This window comes from Lacerta agilis, chromosome 1 (genome assembly GCF_009819535.1).
Source record: "Lacerta agilis isolate rLacAgi1 chromosome 1, rLacAgi1.pri, whole genome shotgun sequence".
Lineage (NCBI taxonomy): Eukaryota > Metazoa > Chordata > Lepidosauria > Squamata > Lacertidae > Lacerta > Lacerta agilis.
Window position 1 is genome coordinate 88,629,388 of NC_046312.1, and position 20,608 is coordinate 88,649,995.

The 20,608-nt window shown below is 42.2% G+C and overlaps 1 protein-coding gene across 29 annotated transcripts in view; it reads right to left on the minus strand.

Moving 5' to 3' along the window:
* The window catches only part of CLASP1 (cytoplasmic linker associated protein 1), a 162,259-nt gene that overhangs the window by 19,917 nt on the left and 121,734 nt on the right, over nucleotides 1-20,608 (minus strand). For 15 of the 29 annotated variants that reach the window (XM_033162282.1, XM_033162381.1, XM_033162423.1 and 12 more), the window contains 4 exons: nucleotides 18,719-18,797; nucleotides 18,348-18,491; nucleotides 11,642-11,785; nucleotides 9,501-9,607 (listed from right to left, as the gene is read on the minus strand). In XM_033162282.1, coding sequence (XP_033018173.1) covers nucleotides 9,501-9,607; nucleotides 11,642-11,785; nucleotides 18,348-18,491; nucleotides 18,719-18,797 — 474 coding nt within the window. Of the gene's footprint in view, nucleotides 1-4,233; nucleotides 4,351-9,500; nucleotides 9,608-11,641; nucleotides 11,786-14,240; nucleotides 14,334-18,347; nucleotides 18,492-18,718; nucleotides 18,798-20,608 lie in introns of all 29 variants that reach the window. The other 14 variants (XM_033162207.1, XM_033162199.1, XM_033162224.1 and 11 more) reach the window with 3 other exon arrangements.

Sequence of the window (20,608 nt, forward strand, 5' to 3'; positions counted from 1 at the left end):
CCTCCATATCCCAAGAGACCCTAACCACCACCTTTGTATTAGAGGTTACCGTCCACACACTTTCGCTGCGCAGACACTGGTGGTTAGGTAAAACCTCTTTTAAACTGTTTAGCAGAGTTTATCTTCTTTCTTTCTCATGGAAGTGGTGAACAATGGCAAAGTTGTTTCAAATATGACTCACAAACTCTGTGAAGTCTCGGTCAAGAAATAATAATAATAATAATAATAATAATAATAATAATTCTACCCCGCCCATCTGGCTGGGTTTCCCCAGCCACTCTGGGCAGCCTCCAAAAGAACATTAAAAACAGAATAAAACTTCAAACATTAAAAACTTCCCTAAACAGGGAAGATTTTATTCCCAGACCAGGTACAAGCATTACAATATCAAAAGATACTTTCGACTGTTAACATAAACAGCAATTAACAAGTCTTATCTCCAGCACTTCATAAATTACAAGAACAGGCACCTGCAAAAACCAAACCGAGTGGTCGTCTTCTTATTTGCACTTCCAGCTGATGGTAATTGAGCTCAGAGTGCCACTCCTATACATAAAGGAAAAAACTCTGGAACCTTCTAGAAACTTTCTACTTGTTTCTGGCAGAATGATTTCTTAACACATAGCTCCTCCAACTCTACCATCTTTAGGTCTCTAATTTGAATGATTTCTTCAACCATTCTCATATATGGCCCACGATCAAGTCATGGGTGGCAGTGGTCTTATGAATCATTGACCTGGCATTGCACAGCAGCACCTTCAGGTCATGTGGGTATCCCTTGCTGATTCCAGTATCCGTCCGGAGAAGACCAGACCCGGAGGCAGGGATAGTCCTCAAACAACAACTAAACCTGCCTCCTCGGTAGTGACATGGTCTGGTCTTAGCGTAACTCCTCCTCCTACCCGTGATCACTGAGATCGGTTGTCCCAGTGCAACCCCCCCCCTCGGTGAAACCTGCCCCAGCCATTTTGTTGGCTGGGACCCACTCCCAGGCAGCCCTGACCCCTCCCCTTAAAATCAAATTAAAACCTATACAAAAACCAAAAAAGAATAAAACAATAAAAACCAAAAACAGTAAAAGTTACAAACATACCAAAATTAAACAAATTCCCAAACCCGACTAAACATCCATCCCACCCCCCACACCCGAGGCCTCCTTGGAGCCTTGTAAGCTGTGGTGTTAAGTATGGGGCCTGCCCGCAGGCCCAAGGTGGAAAATGGGCTTCAAGGAGGAGCAGTCCTCACCAATACTCACAGGCACAGCAGCAGCAACAAAAGACAAGCCTGCTGGATCAGGCCAGCATCCTGTTCTCACAGTGGCCAACCAAATGCCTATGGGAAGCCTGCAAGCTGGCTACGAGAGCAACAGCACTCTGCACACCTGTGATACTCACCAACTGGTGTTCAGAAGCATAATGCTTCTGACAGTGGAGGCGCAACGCAGGCAGTGTGGCTAGTAGCCACTGATAGCTTCATTCTCCATGCATTTGCCTAGTCCTCTTTTAAAGCCATCCAAGTTGGTGGCTATCACTGCCTCTTGTGGGAGCCAGTTCCATAGTTTACTATGCTCTTTGTGAAGAAGTAGGCTACCTCCCTTCCCCTTCCAGCTGCAGCTAAAAATCCACTCCTTCTGTGACATTTCTGGTATAACACCCCCGCCCCAATAGTCATAGAGTACATAGAAAACATAAGAATAAGCAACTGACACCCACTCACATGCATCCTTTGCAACTCTTGGCTCTCCTCTTTCCACTTATGTGCCTCTCTCCCTGTTGTTTCCTCCTTTGGTCTAAATTTAGATTATAAGCCTCTCAGGTCAAGGCAGGATTTTTGTTTATCATACTCTATACTGTTGCACATGCACGCAATAATAGCCTCCATCTATCGGAAACACTATTTGCATCAGTTTGTTTATTAGTATGTCGAGAATAAGAGTGGGTGGGGTGACATTATTTTAGAAGTAGGGCTTTTTTAAACAAGGTTGCTGTTGGCTTTTAAACAAAAAACAAAAGAAAACCATCCCTACTAACACTTAGTAGCTAAAGCTGCTCATAGAGTTAATTCAAACAGAGTTTCTATTCTAAAACAATAACATATGTGGAGCACAGTTATACAAATGTGTGGATTATGTCATACAACTTGTATCATGGAAAGGAATTTTATCTGCAGCCTTAAAATATCAGTGGCATCCAAAATCCACAAGGGAAGAACCTATTTTTATAACCTAAGAATGAATCGTTACAAATAGCCAAAGGAAGAAAGAAGGAAGGAAGAAAAGCAATTTCTAGAATATTGTTTTTTTAAGAGTAACCACATGTGCAATAAAATACATTTAGGTAGTACAGGAATTGTATGATACACAGACAACACGAGGAGAGAGAAAAAGAAGTGCAAGATGGAACAACATCCATTTACAAAGAACAAATAAATCCCATCAATCATACAAGATAGAAAACAATGATTCATGCAGAAAACTGGAAGAATTACAAAGTGAACAAAGAGATGAGGAGAAATGTGTGGCTTTTACAGATGTCACAATATTATTTCCCAACTGCCACAGCCTCCAACAAACACAGTCTTTAGGATTCAGAGCTCAACAGTTTCTGGAGCTTTTAACATTTTTCCTAAAGTTAACCAGGATTGGCCCCTAAGGTGAAGGAGAGTTCTTCTAAATATCAATCACCCCCCTCTCTTTCTCTACTGGCTGACAGAATCTGGACCTGTGAGATTCCTCATTCCCATTTTCATATCCATTGCTATTCATATTCCTAGCTGTTGCCTGTGAATGTATCATAATTGCAAATAGAATGATCTGTACTACTGCAGTCTTTGCCCAACAAACTAATTGGGAACGTGATCTATCTGTTCCAGTGTTCTCATTGTTCATTTATTCTGCAAAGAGAGTTGGATGCTTATAGAAACATTGGAAGCTGCCTTACACCAAGCCAGACCATTGGCTCCATCTAGCTCAGTACTGTCTACACTGACTGGCAGCAGCATTCCAGAGTTTCAGACAAGGGACTTTCCCAGCCCTAACTGGAGATGCCATGGATTTAACCTTGCGCCTTCTGCACAGAGAACACATGCTCTACCACTGAGCTACGGCTGTTCCCCAATTGAGGGAAGCATTCAGATCTGTGTGTACCCTCAGAAAGTGGTGTAATTTGAAAGGAGACACTGTCAAGTTAAAAAGGGGGCTGAACAGAATGCTAATCTTACTTGCCTTGATCTAGCCAGAAGCTACGCCCCATGCTGAATCAGGCTTGCTCCTGTCTACAGATGGGGAATAGTTTGTGCTGTTTTCCCAGCCTGCTCCAGCAGTGAGGGCTCCGCCGCAATCCCAGTTGGAGGAATTCCAACTTTATTTACTGGATTCCAATTTAACTGAGGCTAGTGACTATGCAGACTATAGCAGCTAGGGCCAATTCACATTTAATGCAGTAAAACAGTGCTTGCCTTTTGTATGGCAAATTGAATTGCGAAAGGGTGATATATACTTCTCCACAGATTGCAGAATACATGCCAGGAAGTCATGGCCAAGCTGGTTCTGTCATGACCAGCACGCGTAAGATGCACTGCCCTTCACAGACATTTGTTCCCACCCACATCAGGATACACACAGCAAACATGCCATGTAACATGTGATCCAGCCCTTATGTACCCAAGTGAATACTGATTCCCGGTGCAGCTGAAAGACTAGGAAGCACAACGCTAAATGCAGAGAGACAACATGGTATATTTCCCAACACCGCCAAATGATGCTGGGAACGCATTTTCCCCTTTGGTAGTCAAGTTAATGTAACTCTCCAGCAGCAACTCATCTATGTTTCAGTTATGTTCCCCATGCTTCTGGTGTTCTAGGTGGTTTATCGCAAGACTCTACCCCAGGCTTTACTGCATAACGGGGACGTGGGCTAAGGTGTATTACCCTGGGAAACTTGCTTGTGTAAAGCAAGCCCTGATGTTGCCTTTACTGCACTGCTTCCAGCAGAAGGAATGAAGGAAGAGATAGGAATGGTTTCTGACAATTCTGTGTGGTGGCTGAACAGGTAATGCTTCTGGGACTGAGATGTGGAGGTGCGATTTCTCCACAGATAAAAAGTAGAAAGCAAACAGCTGCTGCCTGTCTCTGCCGCTCCAGGACCTATCTATTTGGAAAGCACCCTAACTGAGACAAAAGGTAAATAACATTGTGACACCTCAGACAAGATGGATTAACAGGTAGCTTGTTACCTGGGAGAGTAAGAGCGCCTGAAAGTCTTGTGAGGAGGAGCAACGGGGATGGAGTTAGGCTGAAAAAGGGGAGGGGGGTGCTTCGACAGCCCATCTGCACTCCAGCCCCAGAAACGACTGCAGTGATCACAGGAAGAAAAGAGAGAAAGGGAGGAAGAAAAAGAAAAAGAAAAAGAAAAAAGGAGAAAACAAAACTATAATCTGAGTGGCTGAGTCTTTTCATGCTTTCTCAGCAAGAGAGGAACTTAATAGAAACAAACTGGACAGAAATACTCCGTGTAAATACGTTATTCAGTAATATCTTTAGTATCAACCGGCATTGTTATTTAAGGATTTCAGGACAGTCAATGTGTTGTTTCTGTTTGCGTATTTCACAATATAGACCCAGGATGTTATCCTGCAATTGAAATCAGTGGAAAATTTGGCCATTGGCTTTCTCTGGAAGTGGTTTTTAGTTGTTCAGCTAATATTAAAATACTGAGGTGATTGCTGTTCTGAATATGCATCTGGAACAAATTCACCTGGGCGAAAGAATGTAGGCTCCAGAAGGGCTTCACAACTAGCCAAGTGCTTGATGGTCGCCAGGTCTGATGTACACATCCACAGATGACCTGGCAGCGGGAGGAATCTTATCATCCATTTTCCCAATAAAACTTCCAGGACAGTGTTTCTTCTTAGCATTATAGCTATGTCTCTGGTCCTCTGACTGAATACTCATATGAACAGTAAATACTTGTCACCACTGGCAAGTTCTTCTTTGAACAAAACCCACAGTTCCTCCTAACCCACCCCATTTCAGCACTTTACACATTTTGAAAGACACCTTCCAAATTAGCAGGTCTACTGTCAGGCTGAAGCAGAATGGGCCTTATTAAAAAAAAAAAAAAAGGTTGTCCGAGGCCCTGATAAATGGCAGGAGCTTTCACTGATGACTTGTGACTCTACTTCGAATGGTAATTGCTTCTGTGGCTTCTTCATATCATTCTTCAAAGCTATTGCTCTTCAAAACATAGAAGCAAAAAGGTGTTCTTATCCTTCTGTCTCCTATCAGAGTGGTCTACATTCTGCTTTTCAGCTCCACCCAATCAACTTCTGCTGGCTAAACAAAGCCGAACAAATGCAAACGTAGTTTTTGGGGTTGAGTTTTCTCATGCATGTTATAATGATTCATTAATGTTTTGAGAAGACTAAGGCTGCAGCCCAACACCATGGAACTCAATGGGATTTTTGAGTAAACATGCATAAGATTGCACTGCAAAGCCAGTATGTATTTCCATCTTGTGTGATTTGAAAGTTAAAAGGCAGGAGAGAGGGAGATTCAGTACAGATGGAAAATTCCTGCTCTCCTAACTATAGTTGGGAGATTGCAAGGACCCCATGGATTCAATCACCCTCCTTCTCTCATTTTCCTCCTTTCAATTTCCCCTCTCCTTTCTGTTTTCAAACTGTAGTTTCAAAACTACAGTGCATATTTTTCTTTAATAATAATTTATACTAATAACAATAATTTATTACTTATACCCCGCCCATCTGGCTGGGTTTCCCCAGCCACTCTGGGCAGCTTCCAACAGGAGATTAAAAATACATTTTAAAAAATACATTAAAAGCCATGGTTAGTTCTAAGTCAAGCATGGTTAGGAGTGGTGTTAGGTTAACATTATCACAATGTTCTAGCCTGGTCTCCTAGACATTTATTAATGATCACAGAGATCTGTCAGGTCAGAGAAGGCTAGATATGGAGCCCGCAATCACTGCTGCAACCTAACATCTCAGGACATTTCCTTCTGGAGTTGCTGGAATATTCAATCTGTCGCTTTGTTTCTATTGAGTTTTAAATACGTTATAAAGGTAAAGATCACATTGGTATATGAAAAATGCTACAAGACTGGAAATGGGAAGTCAGAAATAATTCTATTGTGTGTCACAGCAGTTTCTTTCCGAGCAGCAGAATAAGGAAAGTCACTCAAGAAAAAGAGATAAGAAGAGCAGTTATGCTTGCAGATACTGGTTCACAGAGAAGGAAAAGAAAGGGCAATAAATTCCACAGACACCAATCTCACCTACCTGTGAGGGAATCATCCAAAGTCATTCAATCCCAACTTTTGAACTCTCTCTCTCTCTCTCTCTCTCTCTCCCACACACACAGTCCACCAATCCTGTCACTTTATCGCCATGCAAGTGGACAAGTTTATGATTAAAAAAATACAACATCCTATCAAGAAAATAACATTTCGAACAGAAGAGGAATTATTTGTTAGAGAGTTCTCAGGCATTATCAGCCCCAAAGCATTTGAAGAATAATGCAAGATGTTGATCTCACTACTACAAATCATTCATTCATTCTTTCATAGTTCAAGGCTGTGTTCCTATGTAAACTTTCTGACCTAGGTGCAGGATTTTATTTTTTTTGTCTGTTTTAAAACTCAAGGATAGCAGCACCAACAACAAAAATGAAAACAGAACACACTTAGAAAGAAATAAACAGTAAATAAATTCAAAAATGCAGCAAGCATTTCAGAGAGTTGAACAAGAAAGCTACAAAAATGAACAGGAAAGCTACAGAAATGGCTTAATGGAATTGCCAGAAATAAAAAGCAAATAATTGGTTGAAAACCAGAAACCCCATCAGCCAGGATTTTCTCTGCAACACCCTTGTTCTGCTTACTATCTAGCCAGATTAAGAGTTCTGGAGAACCTGAAAGTTTGCACATTGTTTGGTAATATTTTGGTTGCCTTAATAAAGGTATTGATCTAATATGTTGTTTGAATCCAGCTAAAAGATGTGCATCTACTGGTATGTGTACAGAATGGAACCCTCAATAAGATGCTTGAGCTAAAGCATTGCCTTCTAGGCTCTTAGAAATGTGTGTGGTTAGGAAAACACTGTTGTTGGGGTTTCTTTTGAACTTCTCAGAACTGCCTAGCCAAGTGACATCATGATGCAAATATCAACGCTGTCCATTTTACTGATAGCTAGCAATGGAAGTCTTCTTCAGTGCGTCTATATTGCTTAAAATGTGCATTTTGGACAATTAAACTTTTTTTGGAAAATGTTTCTAAATACAGAGTTGCAACGCTTTACTCTGTGAGTGTATTGTAACAAACACTGTGGAAGCAAATCATTTGGTCTCTAGTACAAATCTGGTGTCTCATTTCCCTCAGGGCCCTTTATGACATTTGTGTGTTTTTAGTCTAAATTGTCCCTAAATTTTATTTCACTGGAAAAGAATGAGTATTATATGAACATTAAGAAGCTGGCCCTCCAGGGCCTCAGATGAGTGTTTTTAGGTCAGGAATCTTACAGATACCAGGAATTGAATCTGGGACCTTATGCATACGAAGCTTGCACTAAACCAATAAGCTATAGCACATCCCCTAATCTAAACATCAAGTATATTCAACCATGCCCTTTGCTTTCCCTGATCTAATCTGTCCCTGGCCTTTTTGCTCAAATCCTTGAAATATGCCGTGCAGGTTCCTCAAGCTATTCAGCCTAACATGTCCTGAAGGTAGCACCTTTATTGCAGGGAAATCACATTTCCCTTTGTGGTTGCTGGGGGGGGGGGATTGGATTCCCCCCACCCCCAGATTGCAATTGTGACAACTACAATGTGGAATGTGACGGTACAGGTGTCACAGGAACCTAATGGCTAATGCATACAACATGGATAATTGTTAGTGATACTGTTCCTCCCTTCCCCCTTGATACCCATGCTACTGTGTCGTTTAAAACAAAGGTTGCATTTTATTACTATTTTATTTATAAAGCTTTGCAGGGACTGTGCACTTCCCCTCTGTATCACTCCAGCACAGGAACAACTTACCGCAAGGGGTAGCCAAAGCAGTGCCCTCTGGATGTTGCCTGGACTCCCAACTCCCATCCAAATGGCCAACTGGCAGGGATGATGGGAGATGAAGTCCAAACAACATCTGGAGGACACCATGTCAACTACTTCTGACTTATGTAGTCTACCCTTCTACTTGTGAAGTCCTCGCTGTGGCACAGATGCTTGGTAATTATTTGCCAGCCTTTCAAGCCTGTGTGTTACCAGCTCCCCAGTTCTAAAATACAAAAAACCAAACCCCCAAACCCAGGAAACAAAATTACAGCTACCCCCTTCAGCGAGCGTGGTGAAATGAGTAGGGTGCTGGATTAGGACCTGGGAGAGAAGGGTTTAAATCCTACTCACCTGCGAAGTTCATTGAATGATTTAATCTATCTCACAGGGTTGTGGTGAATATAAATGTTGGGAGGAACTGGACTTGGTGGAAGGGGTTAATTTCCTTCATGAGCGCAAATTATTACATGGTTGAGATAAGCCAACAGCAGCGGGGAAAGCCAAGCCAGCTGCTACAGCAACAGTCCAGTGCTGACTATATAAATGATTAAGGCATGTCAGCTCATCAGTCCGGAGAATTGTGCTGTAGCCTTGAGAAGTGAGCCAGAGTCTGTGTTACATCTTGAATTGCTGTAGCAACAGAAATCCTTTCTATTTGTGTACATATATGTAACTGCAAAACCCTATATATGCTGCAGTAATCTATTTTGAACCTTAAGCTGCCTCTGTGTGGTGACTGCAACCGGGGGCAACTTCCGCTACGTGGTTATCTCACCTCAGATTCTCAACAATAGATTGGGGAGGTGGGAGCTGCAGCAACTTGAGCTCCTCGGAGGAATAATGCAATAAAAAGTAAAATAAAATAAATTTAGAAGGCTATGCCATTAGAACAGAACACGAGTGCGTATAGTTTCCCCTAACAAAATTCTACCATGTTACGCAGCTTTCATAATGTTCTCTATTACAATGCACAAGGAACACACCCAGTCGCACCTACAGCTACAAGCAGTGTAACATCCTGATACGAACCTGATAATGCATTATTAAAATTCAATTGTACAGCGAAGTAGGAAAAAATATACAATACAATCCCCTTTACAGAAGCCTGTGATGTATATTTGAGCATGTGCATTTGTATGAGCCTATAGTTCAGTCTGCCACATCTGTATTAGCTTTTAGTCATCTTATTAAAAACATGCGTTTTGTACTCTGTGCAAGAGATGTCATAAAAGGACAAGTTTAGGGTTTTATTAAGGTACAGACACAAGCTTCGTTTTCTGACCCACTTTCAGAGCTGAGCAAATGTGTTACGTATTTTCCTACATTGCCTCTTCTTGAGGAGTCACCTTTCAGGCATGTTTCACACAGAAAAGCCTCTCAGACATCTATCAATCTTTTTTTTTTTTTTAAATGAAGCTGCAGTATTACCTTGGGGAGAGTCCTCCATGCGAACAGTTGGTAGGTGAAGTTAAGGGGCTGGTTCTGCTGCTAGGGTGACGTGAAGGAGTTCGGCCAACAGTATTGCTAGGAGAACCCTAAGTGTACAAGCAAAAAAGAGGATAAGGGGCAAATAACATGTGGCACAACAGCGAGATGGAATAAATATGGAACAATTTTGTCCTCATTCATATAACGTTGTCACTTAAATAGAATAAATTTCTGTTATTAATTTGTTATGCACAAACCCTTGCTTGACTAAGTTGTTGAAATAAATGACTCCTGGGCTTGTGTTGGAACACACACATACATATACACAGTGCTTTTTTTCTGGGGGGGCACAGGGAGACGCATACCCCTAAACATTTTGTGAATCTTGGTGCTTTTGTCCATTTACTTTATTTATTTTTCCTGATTTGAACTATAAAATGGTGATTTTCTTGGGTCAAAATGAGAGTATCCCTAAACATATTTTTTTTAGAAAAAAAGTACTGCATATACACATGCATATATTCTAAATAAAATAAGCCAAGCTACTCCCCTCCCCCCAAAAAAATTCAGGAGTAGATTGGCTTATTTTTTTCGGGACAATCCAGCTTCAGAAATTGCCTACCACAATCTCCACTCTGCCCATTCCCCCAACCTCTTTTAAAATCCACCTGATGGGAGTAGTGGCAAACTCTGATCTAGCTATAGGAGAGGGAAAGAGGAAGGTCTCTACTCCTCTCTCCAGTGACTGGCCAAATGCCACTGGGTTTGCCCTTGGGAACTGCAGTTTTCCAACAGGACTATTCCAACATCAGTATCCTTTGGGAAAAACTCCAAGGCCAATGTGGTCTTTTGTCCTGGCATGCTGCTATGCAATGCATTAGAATGCTGGAGGAGGAGGAGACTCCCCACCTCACCTGTCAATGGAAGTGGTGGAAGGTGAGGATAAGTTTCTTCTCCAGCTTGGAATTTAACCTGAGCCAAATAATATCATTTGGCTACAAAATCTTTACTCAGAAGGTTAACATTATGATCCCCTAAAGTTCATAGCCCTGCCTGAGCACCAACAAGCTTTGTCGTCACCTCTCCTTTTTAGAAGCCATTCTTCAAAACCCAAGGCCAGGGATAGCCAATGTGATAGCCTTCAGGTGTCGTGGACTACACTTCCCATCAACACTGATAATCTGTCATGCCGGATGGGAGTTGTAGTCCATGCCTGAAGCATACCAAATACCACTGCTCTAGACAATGCCAAGCTTCTTATAAAAGCTCGCAACTAGTGAGCCCATATTTGAAGAAATTGAAAAAGCATAAGTGCTTTATGTACAATTACGTACAATTGTATACCTACTTTGTCAAAATGTATTTTTTGTACTACAGTGTAACCTCGATTCCTGAACACCTCTGTTATCATACGTTTTGGCTCCCGAATGCCAAAAACCCAGAAGTAAATCCTCTGGTTTTCGAACATTTTTTGGAACCTGAACATCCAACGAGGCTTCCGCTTGAGTGCAAGAAGCTCTTGCAACCAATCAGAATCCGCGCCTCAGTTGCCAAACGTTTTGGAAGTTGGACCGTCGTCTGGAACTTATTACATTCGACAACTGAGGTTTGACTGTATCCTGAAAAACAAAGGCCATGTGATTTTAGGGCAGAGCTTTAGCTCTGAACAGATCAACAGTAGGGCTGGGCAATGTTAGGTTTTCAACATCACGACGTATCACCAGCCAAGCAAGTTGCATTGGCTCCAGATGGCAAAACGCAGGGTGAAACTGCTGCTGATCTCACGGCGGGAGTGGAGGGACTTTCACCCCAGCACCTCGCAGGCTGGGGCCATTGCATCAGGTCCTGTCCTGCTGCTCAGCTGGGGGGTGGGAGGACTCCCCTCACCCAGCTAAGCAAGCCCCAACGTCTCAGCAGCATCGGGCTTCACGCAGCTGGAGACTCCTGACTCCCTCCAACAGGTGCTGCTGGCAGAGGGACTCAGGAGCACGGCGGTTTCACCAGCAAGTGTAATCAACATCGTGGTCTGCTACTCATACTGGTCCTGGGCTATATATCGATACGTTGCCCAGGCCTAAGCAACAGCTTAACATAAATCAATGCCTCAGTTGGTTTTTAAGGAAAATATGTCACAGCCTCACCACACTAGTGTTACTGGAGTTCTTGAGGTGGTTGTGTAGCAGCCTGGTAGCACCGTCCTGGAATGTTTTGGGCAAGGCACCAAGTAACATGGTAAACTCAGGAGTGTTCAGTTCAAACAGAGAAATCAGGACTATTTGTGCTGCCTAGGAAGGAATTAAAAAAAAACCACCAATCAACATCAGGGCAATCTTTAAAAACTGCTTATGTTCTATTGAGGAGGGTCTTAGCAGTAATAACGTGGGATGCGATTAAGATCCATTAATACATACAGTGTTTTGTGACAAGCTTCAATTAGATGGAATTAACATTCATTAACAGTATCTATAACAATGAAGCACATCCATAACAATGAGATCAATCCATAGAAGTTTTGCAAGAATTGCATCAAAGGTGTATGCACAAAGCACTTCCCAAATCCAATGGAATATCTTGTTTCAGCTATCTGGCCTTGGGGCTTCAGAACTGCCTTACTGCATCAGATAATAGGGTTACCTAATCCACCATGGTGTCAAACAATAAAGGGGAGCTGCAGTGCTTTAAACTAAAGAGCACACCAAAAGAATGTGTATCACATAGACTTGTATGTCGCTTTTTGATAGAAGGATCTTGGATCCAATGGCAGCTTCCATCAGTAGAACAGGGAGGGAGGCGACTTTTGCCAGTTCTTCTTCCCTGGTGCAGCTGTCTGTGCCATCTCTCATGTTGTTCCAAAGGGTCCCCCCCAACTCTCTGGAAGTTGGGGGAAGCACAGCGAGGATGGGAAAATAGGTGGACATCACTTCCCTCCACATTATGGTGATGGAGACCTCAGTTGGTTCTAAGAGTCTTGCATAAGTAGAGGGACACCACTGAATACATCCCAAGCAATGCAGTATTTTTCCTAGTAGAGGTCCATATCTCATGTTACACACCTTCAAAAATTACTATTCCCTACAAAGCCTTTTAGGGCATTTAACAAGCTAAACTCCAGACCAGCATCTCGCACTCCACACTTCAGTGCAACTACTGAGCAGTCAGTTTTTGCACATGAAGTCTATCTGAAATATCTCAGTTGAAGAATAAACCCTATGTAACAGACTCATCATATGTGGATATACACACAATGCAATCCAAGAATGTTTACTTAGAAGTAAGTCCCACTGAGCTCAATGGATTTTACTCCCTAGTAAGTGTGTGTGTGTTTTTAGGACGGAAGCCTCAAATGCTGCTGCTGCTTCAACATATTAACTACAAATTCTGACTACTCTAGTCATGAGATCATTTTCAGTTGGCCTGAAAGCTGATGTATTCAGTAAACTTGGGCAATACGGTAGCCAACAGGTGCTGGAGTTTGCTTGGGGAGGGAAAGGGGAAATCCACAGTGAGCATTCACTATCCAACTGCCATCTCGTTTCTTGTTTACATGTCGCATGACATCAGCCCTGAGGGTCACTTGTCAGGGTATAAACCGGCTGTTCAAAGGTGTGTTAAGATTCAGTCCTTAAATGGTGATCCTTTCCATCCACCATAAGCAAACTGTTACACCTGAAGAAGAAAAAATGTGTGTCTGTTGTCTACAAAGGCCTAATAGTTTCCTTCCACTGGCCAGAGCATCTTCCAGCTGCGTAGAGAATCTGACTGTACTGTACCCAGAAACAGGGTGGAAATCACTCCTGTCCATCTTGTTATACAGAATTGAAGAACATTCATCAAAAGAACATTCTCTGAACTGAAAATATTATGACAAATCAAAGATGCAATAAAATAATAGGGAAAAGCAGGAAATCATGCCAAAGTACATAAGCACTCGGGACAGATCATGCAGATCCAAGCGCTGGAATTTTAGTTTGTCGGAGGATGCCTACATGCAATCAGTAGTGCACCTAGGCAAGCAAGATCTCAGGGCTGTGGAGTCCTAGAAAAGAGCAGCTTCAAAGCACCTCTTGACCCATTTCTGAACTGACTAACCCTTCCGTTCCTAAAGCCACAGGACAACGACTGCTCCTTTCAGTTGTCTTGGCAGTTCTGAAGCAGGCTCCTACCCATTTCTACTGCAGGTCTGTTCCCCCCAGGAATAATTACAATGCCATCTATTTGATTCCAAAATTCTCTCTAGTAAAGAAGCTTATTGCACTTGAGATTGCCATTCCTCAAACGCCACTGAAGGGCATAACCAAAGTTGTCTTTCTACATAGACAAATGTCATTTTGCCTTTGTCTCCTGTAATAGGGCGGAGCTGTGTTGGGCTAATACCCAAAGGGTGTGCCTGCTGCACGCAGATGTAAAAGCAGGCACACCCCAACTTTGCGCCAGGAGCCTTCAGTCCCTTTCCACCCAACCTTGAGATGCGAACTCATCATGCAGTGCAACTAACTGCAGAGCTTCTTTTAGACAGTAATGATTACACTTCATCTAATTCAAACTCTTGAGTGAAAGGAAACGTACATCAAGCCAAGTTATTTGCACACACGCACACAGACACACAAACACACACAGTCAGCACTGCATATTTATTTCAGGCCCCCATTTCTCTTCACAGATGATGTAGACTAGATTAGAACTCTGGACTGCAAACAGAGAGTATACCTTATGATTAGTGTACACTACTTTTTAATCTACCTGTTTACACTTCTCTTCCAAGTTTCCTTCACCAGGACCTGATGAGGCTGATGGTCTAGCTGGTATATCCTCACCTACCCAACTATGCATGGTCTGAGGTCAACAAATAGGAAAGGGGACAGGATTTAGTAGAAGCAAGCACAATATTTTCAGTGACCCATACAGAAAAGCAGTTGCATATTTTAGTTTCTTGCCAGGGCTGCATTTTCAAAGCAGGTGGTGCTTCTCAAACTTGAGGCCAATGCTGCAAAATTAAATTACTATTTGATCACTAAGACCTTTTACATCTTATTTTGGCTAGGATCTCATCTATTATTTTAGTGGCATTGGATTCTATGTGAATTCTCCTCTGTTACTCATGCAGCACTCAGCAGTCTTAAAGGCACGATTAGACTTCAATTACTCTCACTTAAAAACTGCTGCTAAACATTATTTTTCATTTCCTCTTCTTTTTAGAGAGAAAAAGCACATGGACTTTATACTGCACCTCTCAAATCGACTGCTCACAAATCTTTTCCCTCCTCAAACCAAAGTAAGCTTTAAGAAGCTTTAGGAACCTCAGAGTATTAGGCAAGAGCTATGTTAATACAAATTGCAAGTATGTCAAGCGATGCAATCCTATACATGTCTATGAAGTCCCAATGCTTTCAGTGGGGCTTACTCACAGGTAAACGTGTATAGGATTGCAGCCTGGGGTAGCAAAGAAGCAGCACATCACTCCATGGTGTTCCAGCAACACCACATATTTGCCTGAACGTTGCTTAGATAGCCTTTCACTGCAACAGTGCTAGCAGACTGGATTGCCACCCTAAGCCTGGTACGTGAATTTCCAGAGCACATTCACTTAGCAGTAGTGTTGAGAACAGTGATGGAGAGCCACGGAGCTGTCCCCCTGGCACTGGCACCACTACAGCTTACCTGGATAAGAACGTAAGGAGAGCCTGGTGGATCAGGTCAATGGCCCAGCATCCTGTTTTCACAGGACTGAGGCAGGGCCATGGTCAGGGTTCCATGGATGCATTGGTGGAGCTCCTATCGTACCAGCCATGACTGCCATTTAGCTGCCACGTTTTGAAAGCTACAATGCCAGATAAATGACTTGTCCAAGAGACATACACTGTCCAACAAAACCCCGCTTTCTTTTATGGAACTTTTATGGAACAGCCCATTCAGACCAAGGATCCATATTGTCAGCACCTTGTTCCCAACCGTGGACAGTCAGATGCCTCCAGGAAGCCTCCAAAGCAGGGCAGGAAGGAAAAAGCCCTCTCTTGTTGTGACTAGTATTCAAGGTCTAGTTCAGGCTTCCTCAACCTCGGCCCTCCAGATGTTTTGAGGCTACAATTCCCAGCATCCCTGACCACTGGTCCTGCTAGCTAGGGATCATGGGAGTTGTAGGCCAAAAACATCTGGAGGGCCGAGGTTGAGGAAGCCTGGTCTAGTTCCTCTGAACATGGAGGTTCCACTCAGACATAATGGTAAACAGCTTTTCTTAGATCGGGGTAGTCAATGTGCTCCCCTCCAGATGTTGTGAACTACAACTTCCATCATGCCTGACCACTGGCCATGCTGGATGGTTCTGAAGGGAGTCGATCACATCTGAAGAAAACACCACATTGGCTACTTTATTTTAAACCCATTCTCCATGAAATTGCCTAATCCTTTTTCAAAAAACCCATCTAAGCTACTGGAGATCTGCACATTTTGTGACAGGCAATTAGATAAATTAACTACGCACCATGTGAGGAAGTATTTTCTTTTGTCTGCCCAGAATCTACTGCCAAGCAACATTTATCCTATTTTTTTTTTAAAAAACTATTATTTGCAGAACTCAAAACGCATGTACTGGCCAAAATTGCTCTTGAGCTTCTCATTCAAAACAAACAAAAACTGATGGCCACTGTTTTGGAAACAAGGCTTAAGAACAGAGAGATCTTTATGACATCTAATGGCATCAAAGACACATTTTAAAATAACAGTGTGAAAGAGGCTTTTAAAGGCTCCTTTCCCCCATTCTCTTTTGAAAAGTGCAAGTTTTATACTTCTCCAGAATGCTTTTCTATGAATAAGTATATTTAAAGAGCCCTCCTTCCATACCCCCTATCACTTTGCTCTTAACAGTGGTGTACTGAGGGGGGGGGATGGGGGCGGAGTGCCCTGAGTGACAGCCTGGGGGGAGGGTGACACTCAGTGCCGCCACCCCCACTCCCAAGCCGCCGCCCGGCACCCCTTCCGTGTGTGTTGCCGCCGCCGTGCCTGCACGGAAGGAGTGCCAGCCGCTTGCGCCTGGCATCTTGGGTGGACTGTGCATGTCCACACATGAGCACTCCACCCTGGATGCTGCGCATGCATTATGACGTCAGGGCACGTGTGCGTGTGTGCTAGGGAGCGGCGCCACTGGCTCTTACTTGTGCTGAATCTCACCAGCCATTTTTTTGCTCAGTCATTCAGTTTGAAGAGATGCCTTTAGAACTCTTCACTGTCTGCTTTGGATTTTAATTTGGTGTTAACAGCAAAAACTGACTTCAGATCATTTATAATTGAATTAAATAGCCATAATTTACTTCCTTCCACTGTGAAAATTATGCAGTTAATGCTTTTTGTATTTGCATGCAAACGCCTATTTTGTCTTTTGTGTGAAATCTGTGCTCATACCAAGAACAAACTCAGTTGGTCTCTAAGGTGCTACTGGAAAGAATTTCCTATTTTGTTTTAATTTTTCCACTGACATTTAGGTTTTTCTGGGTGTACCTTTCTTTTCAGTTTCTCTCTGTGTTTTTATCACCTGCTGCCTTATCCTCCCTAACATCCACAGGCTGTATCTTTTCCTTCTTATCTAAACTTTAACAAGGTGAGATTCCTCTCAACTTGTGTGTAGCAATGGTGACACCTAATGGCAGAGCTGGAAACTTCCTAGACCTTGCTAAAATGCTATTTCACCAGCAAGTTGCTTTAAAACTATATTTTTATTTATCACACAGAGACAAGTAAATTAGCCCATTAAGGATGGGCAGCACAACAAAGTCTCTCTCTCTCTCTCTCTCTCTCTCTCTCTCACACACACACACACACACACACACAGAAGGTTCCAGACACTGCCTGCTGTGGAAATCTTCTTATTAATTAATCCAAATAATCTAGCTTTAAAGAATGCAAGGAATGACTTGACATCTGGTGCAAAAGTATGGGGGGTGGGTGCCAGAACATCATAATACTGTAGTAATGCAAAGCACATATTTACAGAAAGGTGTTCTGCTTATTGTGGACAATTCCAAAGTGTCTCTTTTGTAATTATATGAAATAAATATTATGTATGAACTGAAAGTGTGTGTGTGTGTGTGTGTGTGTGTGGAACATCTGTTCATGCTGCCCTTTGGGTACTCCCAATGTTAAGATGGGAATTAGGTGATGACCAGAGAAGGGCCTCTTTTGGCTGCAGCACCCCATCTGCAGAACTTACTTCTTAGGAAAGCTCACCTGGCACCTACCTTGTTATCTTTCAGGCACCAGACAAACACTTTCCTATTCTCCCAGGCCTTTCAAGTATTTCACCTACTCTGTGAAGTTTGTCTCCTATTGTTGCTACTACTTTTTATGCTGTTTGATCTGTTATTATTGCTGGCTGTATTTAATTTGTTCTAATGTTGTTGTTTTTAAATCATCCTAGACCAAGTGATAAAGGGTGGGTGGTGCAGAAATGTTCCAAAACAATCAAGCAAACAAGTTCTCTGAATTTTAGGGTTCATGGAAAATATGCTTCTAGATCCTGTTTTTGTTCTATCTAGGGAGTGGAATCTTGTATTATCTAACAGGAATGTAAATATTGTGGATAGTGAATAATTGACTCTCTCTTTTCAAAGTAAAATACCATTTGATCCATCAGATGTAAAAAAAAAAAGAGCTCAAAGTTCTTCTGGTTATTCATATAATGCTATGGAAGACAAAAATGGATGGTCAAGTAGCCATAAACTTTATCTAAGGTGACAGATTTAGATATAGCCTTTCAAAAATAAAATTACTTGACCTATTCAATTTCACAATGTTTATAACAGTTTGTATTCACTTAGAAAATTCTGACACTTAACCCTTGTCGTTGCTTTAACTCACCTTTCTCACATCTGAGCTCTTTGGTTCTGTTGTCCAAGTAATGATCCTAGAAACAGCAAGTTTTGCCTCGCTGGAGTTTGCAAAATCTGTGGGGTCCATCTGTCTGGCTAAGGACTCAATATACTTCAGGATAGCCACTTTTACCTAAAGTGAGTGGAATACTTCTGTAAGTAATATAGAACACTGCAAATTCCCCAAACCCCAAGATCTTTCCCTGCTCCTATTCAAGGATCAGTGGGTCACTGATTGCTATATAAAAGTCATCTCTAGATTTTCTGGACAAAAGACTACCTTCCCCACTTTTCTGTGGTCAAGTACTATGTTCTCAGATGCAAGCATTTCCCAATGTTACTGCAAAAGCTTTTACTTGCCTTAAGGTTTGGTGTTTGGGTTTGATCTACAATAAATCTCATCAAAATATTAAACTGTTGATCAAATGGAAAAGAATCCCTAGAGCGGAAAGAAAAGAAAAGAAATGCATGACAACAAATTCCATTACTAGTCACAACATTTATGCACACAAGAGGCCACATTTGCACATGATGCTAAACCACAGTTTGTGGTATTTAGATCAGCAACCTGTGGATTAACTATGGTTAATCTCAAACAATTTGCAATTATAATTGCTGAAGCTGGCTTATTTAAACTAACCATAGTTAAGACTAGCCACTTTCAGCTTTGGATGTCATGGAAAACCGATTAATCGAGAGTGCAAACGAGAGCTTCTGAAGTCGTCCTCCAGGCTGTGTGGGATGAGGAGCAGGGGGAGGGTGACTTCCAGGCTTGTTGTGTCTTGTTCTTGTTCATACATATTGCGTTCACCTATGGTTTACTGAGATGTGCAGACATGGCTAATGTTCAGTCAATAACAAAGGTTCTAGAAAGATAGTCCCCCCTCCCCTTTTCTGTTTCATTCAGTTTTCCTTTTCTTGTAAGATCTTCTCAGATGGAGAAATCGTGCAGCACTTACCACTCGCAGCCTGGGCGATGGAGCGCAAAAAAACAAAATACAAAAAAGAAAGAAAGACGAGTCTCAAATGCAAACATGCAAAAAAAATTGCAAACATGGTTCTTTGGGCACTGCTACATGCAGCCCTTCTTTCTTTGACCTGGGCTTTCACGGAAGCCCTCTGAAAAGGGAAGCTCTATAGTGTAGTGCTTGATGAATGACGTCTTCCAACTTATGCAATCCAAGCATAGACCTTAACTATTGGCTGCTGAAAAACTGTCAAGAATCCATTGTCATAATTTAAAGCACTCTTGTACAACTTTAACAGCCACAGCTTGGCCCAAGGAATCTTGGGAACTATAGCTTGCTAAGGGTGCAGGGAACTGTAGTTCTGTGATGGGGTTCCTAACAACGCTCAGAGTCCTTAAGAAGCTGCAGTTCCTAGGATTCTTTGGGGGAAGCCATGACTATTGAAGCTGTAGAAGAGTGCCTTGAATGTATGGTGTGGGTGTGACCTCTAGGCTCAAACGTTTATGCTGGTTTTAAATGAACGGCAAGGTTCCCTCAAGTAGTAAAGCAAAGTAAATATCTTCTCTACTGAAATATACCAGGTGTTACAATGGCGTAGTTTAGATATACTGCTAAACCCGTTTAGTGTTAGAGAAACAAGACTACCCGAGATTCAAGCGTAAGCACTCTCTCCTCTCCCAATGTAGCCATGAGAATTTTATTGGAAGCATCCACTTCCCGGTTGAAACTAACTGTAGTCTCTTACTACATCCAAACTAGGAACTGCAGTTAGTTTAAACTGTGGCTTATTTCAAGAATGTGGAATCTTTGGCCCTCCAGATACTGTTGAACTACAATTCTGATCATCCCCAATGACTGATCAACAGCTGGGGATGATGAGCGTTTTATTTCTATATTGCCCTTCAACAACAGAGGATCACGGGGGGGGGGGGGGTTTACTATATAAAAACACAGAAAAGACATACAATAATAAAAAAACAATACTTCCCCATACACACAGCTTAAACGGTCATCAATTGTTTAATCATTTTTACTCATTTATTAAATTTCTAGTTGTTGAATTCCAACGTCTGGAGGCCCCCAGATTCCCCATTCCTGGTTTACTGAAACAAGCCAAAAACCACAAATTTATCTTAACTTGTTTCGATAAACCATGGCTTAAACTAATCACAGCATGGTCTAGATGCAGCAACAAACTGTGGTTAGTTTAAATCAAGAAACGTTCTGCTGATCTCCTCGTTGTGGTTGCTTCAGAGGAGTAGGAAGTAGGGTGCGCATGGGG